General features: G+C 38.3%; 1 protein-coding gene across 3 annotated transcripts in view; it reads left to right on the top strand.

The window, feature by feature from the left end:
- Positions 1-13,276, top strand: part of Nalcn (sodium leak channel, non-selective) — a 302,398-nt gene that overhangs the window by 90,776 nt on the left and 198,346 nt on the right. For all 3 annotated transcript variants that reach the window (XM_029541616.1, XM_029541615.1, XM_021204107.2), the window contains exons 8-9: positions 4,334-4,476; positions 4,694-4,798. In XM_029541616.1, the coding sequence (XP_029397476.1) occupies positions 4,334-4,476; positions 4,694-4,798 (248 nt within the window). The remainder of the gene's footprint in view (positions 1-4,333; positions 4,477-4,693; positions 4,799-13,276) is intronic.

Genomic DNA, 13,276 nt, shown 5'->3' with positions numbered 1-13,276 from the left:
ATTGTACTCAGAGTTCTCTACAAAATCTGTAGGAGCTCAACAGGTCCAACATATCTAAAGATTCTTTTCTTGACATCAGGGGTGATCAGAGTCACCTTACCCAGCAGTTGTCTACTCCCTCTATAAAGCTGTTGGGTGCCTTCTAGAATCTTCCACATTCTGTTTTCTCAGACATATAAAGTTTTGTTTAGATCCTGAGTCTCAAGAGTCTATTACTATCCTGTAGGTAATGTTTCAATTCAGAGGAACCTGCTATTCAACAAACACACACACACACACACACACACACACACACACACACACGATAAATAATACATAAAAATAAATAATCAATCCTAAAGATAATCAAAACAGGTAGGAATAAACCTATGTTCAAGATACAAAAAAACATGTACTCAATTCTAATGCAGAGGCACCCTACAGAAAGTTCGAAGGTCTGTATTTACCATCTATATGTAGATTTTTTGCTCTCTTTTTATGATGAACTCAAAGCATCGGTGGAAGAGATAAAAAGGAGTGAATGGAATTAGAGTTGATGAGCTGAACATGATTATTGTAATTTTGTTTCTTACAAAACCTTAATTTGTGCCTGAAGGATTTGGAGTACCAGAGTGTTTTTGGAAAATGCTTTATTATTCTTCACAAGACAATGTATTATAGTCTCAGGTATTATCATAGAATCATTATTCATTAAACAAAAATGTTGCTATTTTAACAAGAAATCATATTTTTATAATGAAAGTTGACCAAAACATACAATGAAGCACATCTGAGGAGTGTCAATTTAAGTTCCTTGGAGGGGAGGAGTAGCTGAGTCTCTTAGATAGCAGGAGACTGCTGAGAAGCCAGAAGACAGACAGACAGCAGGGCACAGAGGCTCCAGTACAAAACTGTAGTCTTCTCCCCAGGGCCAGCCACCAATAGCCATGGAAAACAAGATCACACAGTTTACTTATATCCGTTTTAAATTATGCTCAACCTTTGGAAAATCTTTCCAGAGTGCTTTTTCTTTCCCTGTACTTTGCAATCCCAGGCACAGATAGGTAAAAAGGAGTGTTGCACTCTCTTGCCTTTGACCCTACAACCTGCTGTGACATCCTCAAAGCCATCTGACCTGGTGCAGATGAATGTGATGCAGGGGCCACGAATGGTTCTTTAAGAAGTCACCATTGTCCTCGGGGGCTTTTGTGATATTTTCAGCTTTCTGATTTACCAACACACCTTCTTTTTGAGCTGCACTGTGGGTTATTACTGACTCCTGTTTCCCCTTTGCTGAATTAAGACGCATGGAGTGAAAGCATCAAGATTACATGTTGTACACACCATTTGCCCTTAATTCCAAACATCATCCTCCCTGTAGATATAATACAGACAAACTCAAGCAGGACAATCCCCATTTTACCAAATAATGTACCATTGGTGAAGCTGTTAAACTTTAATAGTGGCTTATAATAGATTTCTGCAGCCACTTTTCTGTTGCCCTTCAATAACTAGGGGAAAATAATGGAAGTAAATTTTTATATTAAAATTGTCCTTTGTATTAAGTCTACATGGCAAAAAATGCTGCACATGTTCAGAACAGGAACTGGGGGTGCAGTTATCATTTTCTGCTGGTGTTTTGTTGCTTGGCTGAACTGCTCAGGTTTCAGTGTTTGTGTGCCTGAGAGCTTCATCTTGTACAAGTTCTTTGATATATTATAAACTTATCCATGTTCCTTCATAAAAGAATAGACTTTGTTCAAATACAGATACCAACTGAAAATAATATGTTCTTACATTCTAGTCTCAAACAAGAAAAAATAGGACTGGGCATTAAAAACATAAGATTCAGTTATGACCTAATGAATAAGTTCCATCTCTGGTCTTATCACAGTTTCAGGACAAGACAGATGGCTTTCACTTTCCTCCTCTCCATAAGGTTATCAATAGTTGATAACATTTGCCTTTGTCACCATTTCCCATATTCCTATCTAATAAGACAGAGCCCCTTCCTCAGCCAAACACTTTTATAAACCAACTATTATGGTGATAAGTTACCAAAGTTAAGCCATGAGTCTTAAAATGGATGCTTGTGTACCTCATTTCCATAATTGTATGTGGAGATGACAGAGTCAGTCTCATAGAAGCATAGAAAAGAATAGCCTGGAAAGAAAGCTGGGGAGAAAAAGATGTGTGAAATCCACTGGAAGTAAATCCGTAGCAATACGGGAAAACAAGTGTGTGTGTGTGTGTGTGTGTGTGTGTGTGTGTGTGTGTGAGAGAGAGAGAGAGAGAGAGAGAGAGAGAGAGAGAGAGAGAGAGAGATGAGATGAGATGAGATGAGATGAGATGATGATATATACAAGAACACACACGTGGAGTAGAGATCAACAGCAACACTTTTGGGAAGCAGGTGTCTCCTTCTAGTTTGTGCTGAGACAAGTACTCTGTTGTTTTTCTCACTGAGCTGTGTGTTTCCGGTTATCTGGTCCTTCAGCTTCTGGGCAATTCTGTCTCTACTTCTCATCTCACAATAAGAGCTCTGGTTTTACAGAAGCCCACCACTATATCAACCATTTTTGACATTGGTTTCATTGCACTTATATCAGCTGACCCATCTTTCCAGACAACAATTAGTTTCCTTTCTCAACTATCTAAAAGAAAATTGATCTGAATGCTAATTACCCTAATTTTATTGTTATATGTTGTGAATATGCATTAAAATGTTCCATATACCCCATAAACCTACAAGGCAATGAAATATACGTTAAACATAAATCTAGAAAGTGCACTTAAATATTGAGGCAGTACAAAAAGCAAGTCACATTCCATACAAAGACTATTCTATATAAAGTGATTTTGTAGTAAAAATTTACCAAATAGCACTCCCCTTCTCTCTGATATTCTTTCATGCCTCTATGTCTCATTATCTGCATTTGCAGTGACTTTCCATCACACATCTGTGTGTTGGTTCTGTATGCTTTTGTGTTGCTCCACGGTCACCCCTCTTCCTGCAAACATAGAACACATATGTGATGAGGTCCACCAGACTTTTCCAAGCCTTCTCAGTTTAGTCATTTAGATACTTGTATCTCATAATTGCATTGCTTCTTCTGATGAATAGAATATTATGGAATATTGTTTATATTCCATAGTAATTTAAGTCCTTCATGGGGGTTGAACTTACTGAATTCATGTACCTATCAGTCTTTTGAACAATATAGATCACACTCACTTTATAAATAACTTTAAGTACACAGCAGATTTTAGGTTTTCTCATAAAAGTATTCTTGAACAGGTGCTTCTATCCTGTGTTAATGATATTAGTGCCTGAAATGTCTCGAGAACTCATCATATATCATTGTCAAGGCTTTATAGAAACTGCCAGTTAATCCTCACAGGAAAAGGTGTGTACACAGAGTTTATTTAGTTAAAAGGAATGATGCTGTCAGTTAGATATCTAGAAACTTGCTCCAGAGAGACTGGGTTAATTCCATTTCTCCAAACATTTACACAATGGAGTGCTATCTCAACGTGTTTTAGTATCTGTAAAACATCTCATTGTTTTAACAGAACAAAATATGTCTTTTTTTCCTGTTCAATATCTCATGTTTTCTTAAACCATGTATTTTAAACTTCATTGTTATTACCAGGAGTGTGTTCAATGAGATGCTAGTTGTTAATGCTGCAAGGCACTGTGAGATAATTTACAGACCTACACCTAAGCATCATGAAACCTAGAGAGAGTTCCACCAGGTTAATTACTGGAGCCTAAGGTAGTTAAGTCCCCTAGGAAAAAAGTGACTTCTCTGGGTTGGGGATTTAGCTCAGTGGTAGAGCACTAGCCTAGCAAGCACAAGGCCCTGGGTTTGATCCTCAGCTGAGGGAGGGAGGGAGGGAGGGAGGGAGAGAGAGAGAGAGAGAGAGAGAGAGAGAGAGAGAGAGAGTGAGTTCTCAGACTTATTCCATTCTGGTTAAAGGTATGGCAGAAATTTCTAGCACCTACACACTACCAATCCCTAAAGTACTGAGAGTCCATGGCACACAATTTCTGTAGTATTTCTCTACAAATTTCAATACTTGCTTAATTGTCCCTGTATTAATGCCTTAAATATAAATTAAATTATAAATAATATAAACGTGTTATTGTCGGTAATACTAAAATCACCCTTGCTTGAAGTCAGAGACAACTTCATCAATATACTGAGAACAGCAAAATACCACACATAATTTTAATCCCTTTGAGAGGGGCTTCTGTTATAGAGACAATGAATGTATTAATTATTGATTATCTGAGAAGTGTTTTCTTATTTCAAAAGCTAATGATGTTCAATCTGTTCTCTTGTGTTGACAGGCACGAGTATATTCACAGTCTATGAGGCTTCATCTCAGGAAGGCTGGGTATTCCTCATGTACAGAGCAATCGACAGTTTCCCCCGCTGGCGCTCCTACTTCTACTTCATCACACTGATTTTCTTCCTTGCTTGGCTTGTCAAGGTACTAGAAACACTGTACTCAGAGCACATGTAGCCTGGCTTATGAAGGCACTAGAAATGTACTTAGAGCACATGTAGCCTGGCTTGTCAAGGTGCTAGAAAAGCTGTGCTCAGAGCATTTTGTAATGTTCAGCAGCTGTTTTGTTTTGGTTTTACTGATCACTAGGTTTCTTCATCTCCAGTGTTTGGTAAATGTGGTTTTGTCATTTTTTTTTCAGAATGTGTTTATTGCTGTCATCATTGAGACATTTGCAGAAATCAGAGTACAGTTTCAACAAATGTGGGGAACTCGGAGCAGCACAACTTCTACCGCCACCACACAGGTATTGTTTCAGTGGGATAATCACAATCCATTCAACCTCAGGCACACCCCATCTTCATAGAAGTGACCGCCCCCAGGGAATGCTGCTGTAATGGGATGCTGCATTAGAGCACAGTGGAAGAGTGGTTTAAAAAACAGGTAAAAAGGCTGGAGAGATGGCTCAGAGGTTAAGAGCACTAGCTGTTCTTCCAGAGGTCCTGCGTTCAAATCCCAGCAACCACTGGTGGCTCACAACCATCTATAATGTAATCTGGTGCCCTCTTCTGACCTGCAGGCTAGTTGCTTAAAAGTACAGTGGGTGGCTTCAATACAAAATAAAATTGCCAAAAATGCTTGTGGACCTTTGATTGGATTCTAAGACTACAAGTGCTCAAAGGCTTCCTGAGAAAATATCACAATGGAAAGTTTCCTCTTTTTTGAGCCTTTATTAGTGTAACCTCAAGCCTATACAGTGGTCTTTATATAGAGGATTAGAAGTGGTAGTGTTGAAAATGTATTTAATTCAGAACAAACCAATCAAGGTACAAGTGAATATAGAGAAGACTCCTCAACCCTCCCTGTGTGACTGTGGTTCTTGAAAAGTCAGCATGTATTCAGTATGGTTTCCTTCTCCTAAGAAATTAGAGATGTCCAGAAACATACAAAACCAACAGAGCATTTGACTATATGAGGCTTTCTGATATCCTATTATTTACTTATTTATTTTTTGTTTACACCTTTTGCTCCTTAAAAATGGGAAGGGCGGGCTCACATATCTTCTAGAATGAGTAGAAGGAGAGGAAAGAAGCATCTAGAATTAAGAAGGAAACAATTTAATGCTTTATAACAATTATTTTGAGGTTTTATGAAAGATAAATCCATAAGTGCTTGTATAGATCTATTGGTTCAAAGGACTCTATGGAAAAGTCAGAGTGAAAATTTTATTTAAAAGACTTTTATCAATCCTATTTTCAAGCGTCATTAAACATAGAAGGCCGATATACTGGGGGTGTAGATATCAAAATTATCCTTCCTTTGTTACAAGTGAAATCATGTCAAAATTATTCAAACGTCCATGAAAAGAAGTTAGCATGCTACATAGGTTATATTATAAACATCGTGTTGTGAAACTTTCAAGGAATCAACCAGAAAACTCTTGTTCCTTGTCTGGCCCTTGTTAGCCGACTGTGGGATGTAGCAAAGTTTCAGGTCCTTCCTCAGGTGACAGTCTCTTGGCAGGCATGTTTTCTGTGACACTGAGATGTAAATGGAACATAAAGCTGTGAATGCAGCTCTTACATGTAGCACTCCTAGGGGGTGGCCTAAAATGTCCCTAAAACCGTATTTTGCTTATTAAGTAACTCTGACAGATAAAATCACAGCTGGAAAGATAAAGAACCAAACAAGCTCGCAGTTATAATAGAAGATGAAATGTGAAATTTTTGAACAAAGTCGTACAAAATTATTTTGATGCAAAATTGCACTTAATGTGGAGGCATAAATCGGGATTTCAAGAGGAAACGCGCCTGGATGTTCAGCAGAGGTAATCACATAGAGAACTGTGAAAAACCTTCATTAAGAAAAATGCTATGGCTGAGGACCCGGTTGCTAAGCAACCTAAGCTCCTGCAGGCTTCCTCTTGGTAAAACACCACTTAGGCAGCCTAGCAACTGGCCTTAGGCTCCACCTACCCCTCAGTCACCACTTGCAAGAGGTCCCTGAAGCTTTTGTGTGTACAGAAGTGGGGCAGAACATTTGCCGAGACTGTTCCATTTGTAAAATCTGACCAAACTCAGAGCCTGGACTTTCCTTTTATTGGTTTAAAGCACTAAACCATAAGTGTCTAATTCTAACAAAATAGGCTCCAAATTGATTAAATAATGTTGATTACTGTATGTCATTTTGGACATGAAATAATTTCTTGCCTTTATTTATTATGTGGGAAATTCATGTTCAATGTGTTTTTCTCACCAAAGAGCTAAAGAGGACTGGGAATATTGGACTTAGCAATGTCTCTAATTATGTGAACTTCCTATGAAAACCACATGGGTGGAGATGTAAGCGTGTACACACACACACACACACACACACACACATCCTGAGGATAGAGTAGACCTTTAGACATAGGCAGTTCTCTAGGAATTGGCCCTGATATTTCAGATGCAAAACAGAATGCATGGTAATTTTTTTCTTTAAAATATCAAAGCAATATTTTTATTTTAATGGTCACTAACAAATGTCTCTGAGCAACCATATAGAAACAAATTAAGGAAATATTGCTTGCAAAACTTTTGTACAAAGCATGCTATGGTGTCCAACAGCAAAATGAATGCAAACTAGAACTGATCCTTTCAGATTCCTAATCATAGACATGGCTGAGCTGCACTGGGGCCAGTGACTCCATTCTGTGTAGTTCTTGGTGTGGCTCACCTTGTCACAGACTCAAGCATAGACTGGTGTATAGGTCAAGAGGTTCACATTCCTGTTACAAAATATACTTTGTATTAGTCCACAAATAGAATTTCTAATGCCACTATATTTAGGGGTGTGGCCCCCAACTCTCGGTGTTAGTATGTGCAGACATGATCTTGGAAAGCTTTAAACACAGAAATTCCTTCATCCAGATGGACCTTCACACCCTTCACTGAACAGTTCACTTTATAGACCTACCATCTCTTGACCTAAACTGAAGAATGTTAGAGATAAGCTGACTCCACTTTGTCCAGAATAAAGATGGAAGACCCATCAAAGCCCAAGGCCACTCTGTTGTACTATGCATACTTAAATTTTATAAATTTTACAATGGCATCCTGTTGGAGCTCTGACACATAAGCACTGTGCTGTGTGATGAGAACAGTATTCCTGAGACTGTCATCAGTGACTGAGCACTCTTGCTGACAGATGCTATCTGAGTTATTATCCTCTGGCTAAGTCAGAAGATGGATGAGGGTAGAGTTGATGCAAGCACAAGGGTGATTTTAAGTTGTTCCTTCTTTGCCTTCCTGTCAACATCCTCAGAATTTGCCTAAATCACCCTCTGAAAGAATGTGTGATGCTCAGCAAGAAAAGTAGAGAGTGTAAATGAAAGACACATGAGCAAAAACGGAAAGAATTGGTTCACCACAAAGAAAAAGAACACTACGCATAACCCAACGCTCAACTTTAGGGAAAAAAATTGCTTAGTGTCCCCAAAGCCCACAGTTTCCACATGAATAGATACCACTCAGATGTGTGAGAAGGCAGTTAGCAGATATAGCTCAGAGAAAGGGTGTCCCAGAGTGCTGCAGGAGCGTGTTCTTTTCAGGGATAAGCCATAGGGACAACATAAAGCATTCACCATAGGAAGCTAGGAACAAAAATAAGGTTTGTTAGACTTACTCAGTAAATGTATTATTTTGATGACTTTTTTTTCTAATTTGTTTTGAGATAAGGTCTCACTCCATAGTCTAGACAAGCTTGAACATGTGGCAGTCATCTTGCATCAGCCTCCTGAGAGCTGGTTTCACATATATGTGCTGCCTTTCATAGACTAAATATAGTCTTTATAATGAAATCCTGCCAGGTATCCACCCTCCTAATTTTAACAAATGATCTATTTTTAAAATACTTAACTTCAAAAGAAGCAGAATGATTTCAAAATATATTAAAGTTTTACTCCATATTGTGTGTGTGTGTGTGTGTGTGTGTGTGTGTGTGTGTGCGTGCGCGTAAGCAAATTCACATTAAAATTTTAGCACATTTTCAAGGTAACCTGATGATTGGGATGATATTTGACTGTTTTGTAAACCAAGCTGCCAAAAAAAACAAAACAATTACAAAATTCTATCATTTTCAAATGAACAAGCCTGAGCTAATTCACAGGGTTGAAATCCTCATGCTTTGCCAAATGTTTGTACTAAGAGAAGAGTGTTCATGGGTGTCCATTATATTATGATGGATAGTGTCCCTCCCACTAGTTGATCCAATGTTCTTGCAATGCTGAAATATATCAATAGTGACACAGAGTATCACTTTACAACCTGTCTTACTTGTTTATCACAGCAATCTTAGAAAGTGGGTACTATTGTTGTTTCCACATTGCAGATTTAAAAAAAAAATAACAAAGATGGACAATTTAATTATTTTGTCTTATTGTAGGTAACATGAGCCTCCTTCAGCTTGCTCAGTCTTCATTCTTACTCACTCACTGTAAGATCTTCCCTCCTTTTGTTTTAGCGATTGCAGGCCACTGTCATTGTGTTCTCTCTGTTATGGTCCAATGCCAATGTTTCTGTTCTTAGGAAGATAGCACCTACTGCTGGCCAACGAGATCCTTCTCAGATATTGTTCTGAGAAGTGTAATTAGAGTACCTCTCTTAGAAGACAGTCAAGCAGTATCTGCCAGAGGCTTTAAAGCATGCATAATATTTGATCAAGGACATCTACTTCTATAAATTTGTCCTCCGATTGTTGGACAATAATTAAGAATTATATTTAAGGATGTTTTGGAAGGTATACAAAAATCAAAGTTAGGACTGGGGATGACTTTGGCACTATGTTATTGATTATATTGTGATAAGCTGGAATAAATAGAAAATGCTTAAATAATACTTGAATTTTCTTGTTATGAAAATCTATGGACAATCTACCAGTACAAAAAATGATCTAATATCAGGTATGCACATGTGTATATGTGTGCATGCATGTGCATGTGCATTCATGCACACATGTGTTAATTTTCTGGGAATTAAAACATCAGTAATTATTGTCTTTTGAGATATTAGTTAATTTCTTCACATCTCATCCAAATTTCTGTATGTTTAATAATAAACATTTAATAATATAATGAGAAGCTAAAAATCACATGATTAAAATACAAGGACCACTGAACTATTTTAATAAAACTTCCTGGGTTGGATTCTACTACATAGGCCAAATACTCTATATACATAGCTTAGATAACTTAGATTTGTGTCCTTTATGGGCAAAGTTGAAGGAGAACACTTGGGTTTGGATCACTGGTCCAGGTTACTAATAAACCAATCCCTACTGACCGACCCACCATCCACTTTACATAGTCTCCCTTCCTGTAGTTACATTGTAGACTACAATTGTCTCTTGTAGCTGTAACTCTCACATTTATACAAGCCAGCAGAGTAGAAATACAGGAAGAACAAGAAGGCTCTGCTTAGAGCCTGTAGGCTAGTGTCTAGTCACCCAGTCAGTGCAAGCTTCCAGAAAAGGGCAGCAACTGGTTCTTTTGTTGGGTGCTTAGTGACCTCATAAAAATGTCCTGACATTGTAAAACAAACAAAAAATGGCCACTGTCATACCATTATTCTCCCCAGGGACCTTATCCCTTGGGGTTCTTGTCTCTGTTAACTAGTCTAGTTTCAATCTCAAAGATCTAGTCATCATATTAATCAATCTAAATAATATATGACTTGGGAATCTAAAGAAAGTATGACATGTTTTCATTCCTGATACTTTATTTCATACACATGGGTGACCTTCAGAGAACTCTTTTGCTGACAATTAAATTGATTTATTTGATTTGGGTCTGCTGAAAAAATATAATTTAACAGAGAAAATTAGTTTACCACCAATGAAAGGAAATATTAGCCCCGGGGGTGCTTTGTGTCTTGACAAGACAGTGTAGGAGGCATCAACAGAGAGTTCTTAGCCAGTGACTGACAGCATAGGTTTTGACAGTTGCCCTTAAAAGGAGAATCCCAGAATTATGATAGGGCCTTTAAAGGTCACTTTAACTAGTTTGTTATTCCAGAAATATCTATATTTTCACAGTGAACCCATTCATGAAGGATGTGCTTGGTTATACCACCAAGAATAATTTTTAAATTTTATTCTAAGGAGAAAGTAAGTTCTATAAATAGACAGCAGGGAAGGACTATCTGCAACAACATCTTTGGTCAAAGAATCTCTGAGTAAATGTGCACCTCAAAGGTTTCATTTAAAATCTATATGTACGGCCTGTGAGGTTAGGCATCATTTATTTTCCATTGTCTTAATCATGACACAGAGAATATTTTTCTTCCTGAATATTATTTCTCTGGCTAGAGTCTGAAAGTTTAATTATGGAGCCTATGTAATGATCCATGTGCCATTAATAGGTACTCTAGTAATGATTCCCTGTTACAACAGGGAACAGGACCAACATAAAGCCACAAGTAATGGTAGCAATGCAAATTTTTTATTGTATATTTTCTTTATTTACATTTCAAATGTTATCCCCTTTCCTGGTTCCCCCCCCCCCCAGAAACACCCTGTCACATCCTCCCTCCCCCTGCTTCTATGACAGTGTTCCTCCACCCACCCACTTACACCTCCCCACCCTCAGTTTTCCTATACTGGGGCATCTATCTATGGAGCCTTCATAGGACCAAGGACCTTTCTTCCCCTTGATGCATGAAAAGGCCATCCTCTGCTACATATGCAGCTGGACCCATGTGTACTCCTTTGTTGATAGCTTAGTCCCTGCGAGTTTGGGGGTTCTGGTTGGTTGATATTGTTGTTCTTCCTATGGGGTTGGAAACCCCTTCAATTCCTTCAGTTCTTTCTCTAACTCCTCTATTGGGGACGCCGTGCTCAATTCAATGGTTCACTGTGAACATCCACCTCTGTATTTGGAAGGCTTTGGCAGGGCCTCACAGGAGACAATCATAATCAGTCTCCTTTCAGCATGCACTTCTTGGCATTCACAATAGTGTCTGGGTTTGATAACTGTATATGGGATGAATCCCCAGGTGGGACAGTATCTGGGTGGCCTTTCCTTCAGTCTCTGCTCAATACTTTATCTCTATATTTGCTCCAGAGAGTATTTTCTTCTCCTTCAAAGGACTGAAGTATCCAAACTTTGGGAATCCTTCTTCTTTGCTTCATGTGGTCTGTGAATTGTATCTTGGGTATTCTGATCTTTTGGGCTAATATCCACTTATCAGTGAGTGCATGCCATGTGTGTTCTTTTGTAATTGGGTTTTCACACTCAGGATGATATTTCCTAGTTCTATCCATTTGCCCAAGAATTTCATGAATTCATTTATTTAATAGCTGAGTAGTACTTCATTGTGTAAATGTACCACATTTTCTGTAACAGAGGTCCTCTGTTAAAGGACCTCTGGGTTCTTTACAACTCCTGACTATTATAAATAAGGCTGCTATGAACATAATGGAACATGTGTCCTTACTACATGCTGGAGCTTCTTCTGGGTATATTCCCAGGAGTGGTATAGCTGGATCCTGAGGTAATACTATGTCCAGTTTTCTGAGGAACTGCCAACCTGATTTCCAGAGTGGTTGTACCAGCTTGCAATCCAACCAGCAATGGAGGAGTGCTCCTCTTTCTCCACATCCTTGCCAGCATTTGCTGTCACCTGAGTTTTAAATTTTAGCCATTCAGACTGGTGTTAGGTGGAATCTCAGGGTTGTTTCATTTGCATTTCCCTGATAACTAAGGAACATTTCTTTAGGTGCTTCTTGATCATTCGAGTTTCCTCAGTTGAGAATTCTTTATTTAGCCTTCCTCTGCTCTAAACAGGCTAAGAAAGAAATTAGGGAAATGACACTCTTCACAATAGTCACAAATAATATTGCATACCTTGGTGTGACTTTAACCAAACAAGTGAAAAATCTGTATGACAAGAATTTCAAGTCTCTAAAGAAAAAAATCGAAGAAGATCTCAAAAGATGGAAAGATCTCCAATGCTCATGGATTGGCAGGATTTATATAGGAAAAATGACCATCTTGCCAAAAGCAATCTACAGATTCATTGCAATCCCCATCAATATTCCAAATCAATTGTTCATAGAGTTAGAAAGAGCAATTTACAAATTCATTTGGAATAGCAAAAAACCCAGGATAGTGAAAACTAATTTCAACAATAAAAGAAATTCTGGGGGAAATCACCATCGCTGACCTCAAGCTAAATTACAGAACAATAGTGATAAAAACTGCATAGTGTTGGTACAGAGACAGGCAAGGAGAACAATGGAAAAACCTGAAGACCCAGAAATGAACCCACACATATATGGTCACTTGATCTTTGACAAAGAAGCTAAAACCATCCAGTGGAAAAAAGACAGCATTTTTGACAAATGGTGCTGGTTCAAGTGGGGGTCAGCATGTAGAAAAATGCAAATCACCCATTCTTATCTCCTTGTACAAAACTCAAGTCCAAGTGGATCAAGCACCTCCACATAAAACCAAATACACTGAAACTTATAGAGGAGAAAGTGGAGAAGAGCCTTGAACCCATGGGCATAGGCAAAAAATTCCTAAACAGAACACCAATGGCTTATGCTATATGATCAAGAACTGACAAATGGTACCTCATAAAATTGTAATGAATTTTTATTATTATTATTATTTTCTTTATTTACATTTCAAATGCTATCCTGAAAGTTTCCTATACCCCTACCCCCATCCCTGCTCCCCTACACACCCACTCCCACTACTTGGCCCTGGCTTCCCCTGTGCTGGGTCATATAAAGTTTACAAGACCAA

This window comes from Mus pahari, chromosome 8 (assembly GCF_900095145.1).
Source record: "Mus pahari chromosome 8, PAHARI_EIJ_v1.1, whole genome shotgun sequence".
In the NCBI taxonomy this organism is placed as follows: Eukaryota; Metazoa; Chordata; class Mammalia; order Rodentia; family Muridae; genus Mus; species Mus pahari.
The sequence above is the reverse complement of the archived record's forward strand: the minus strand, read 5'-3'. Positions and strand labels throughout refer to the sequence as shown.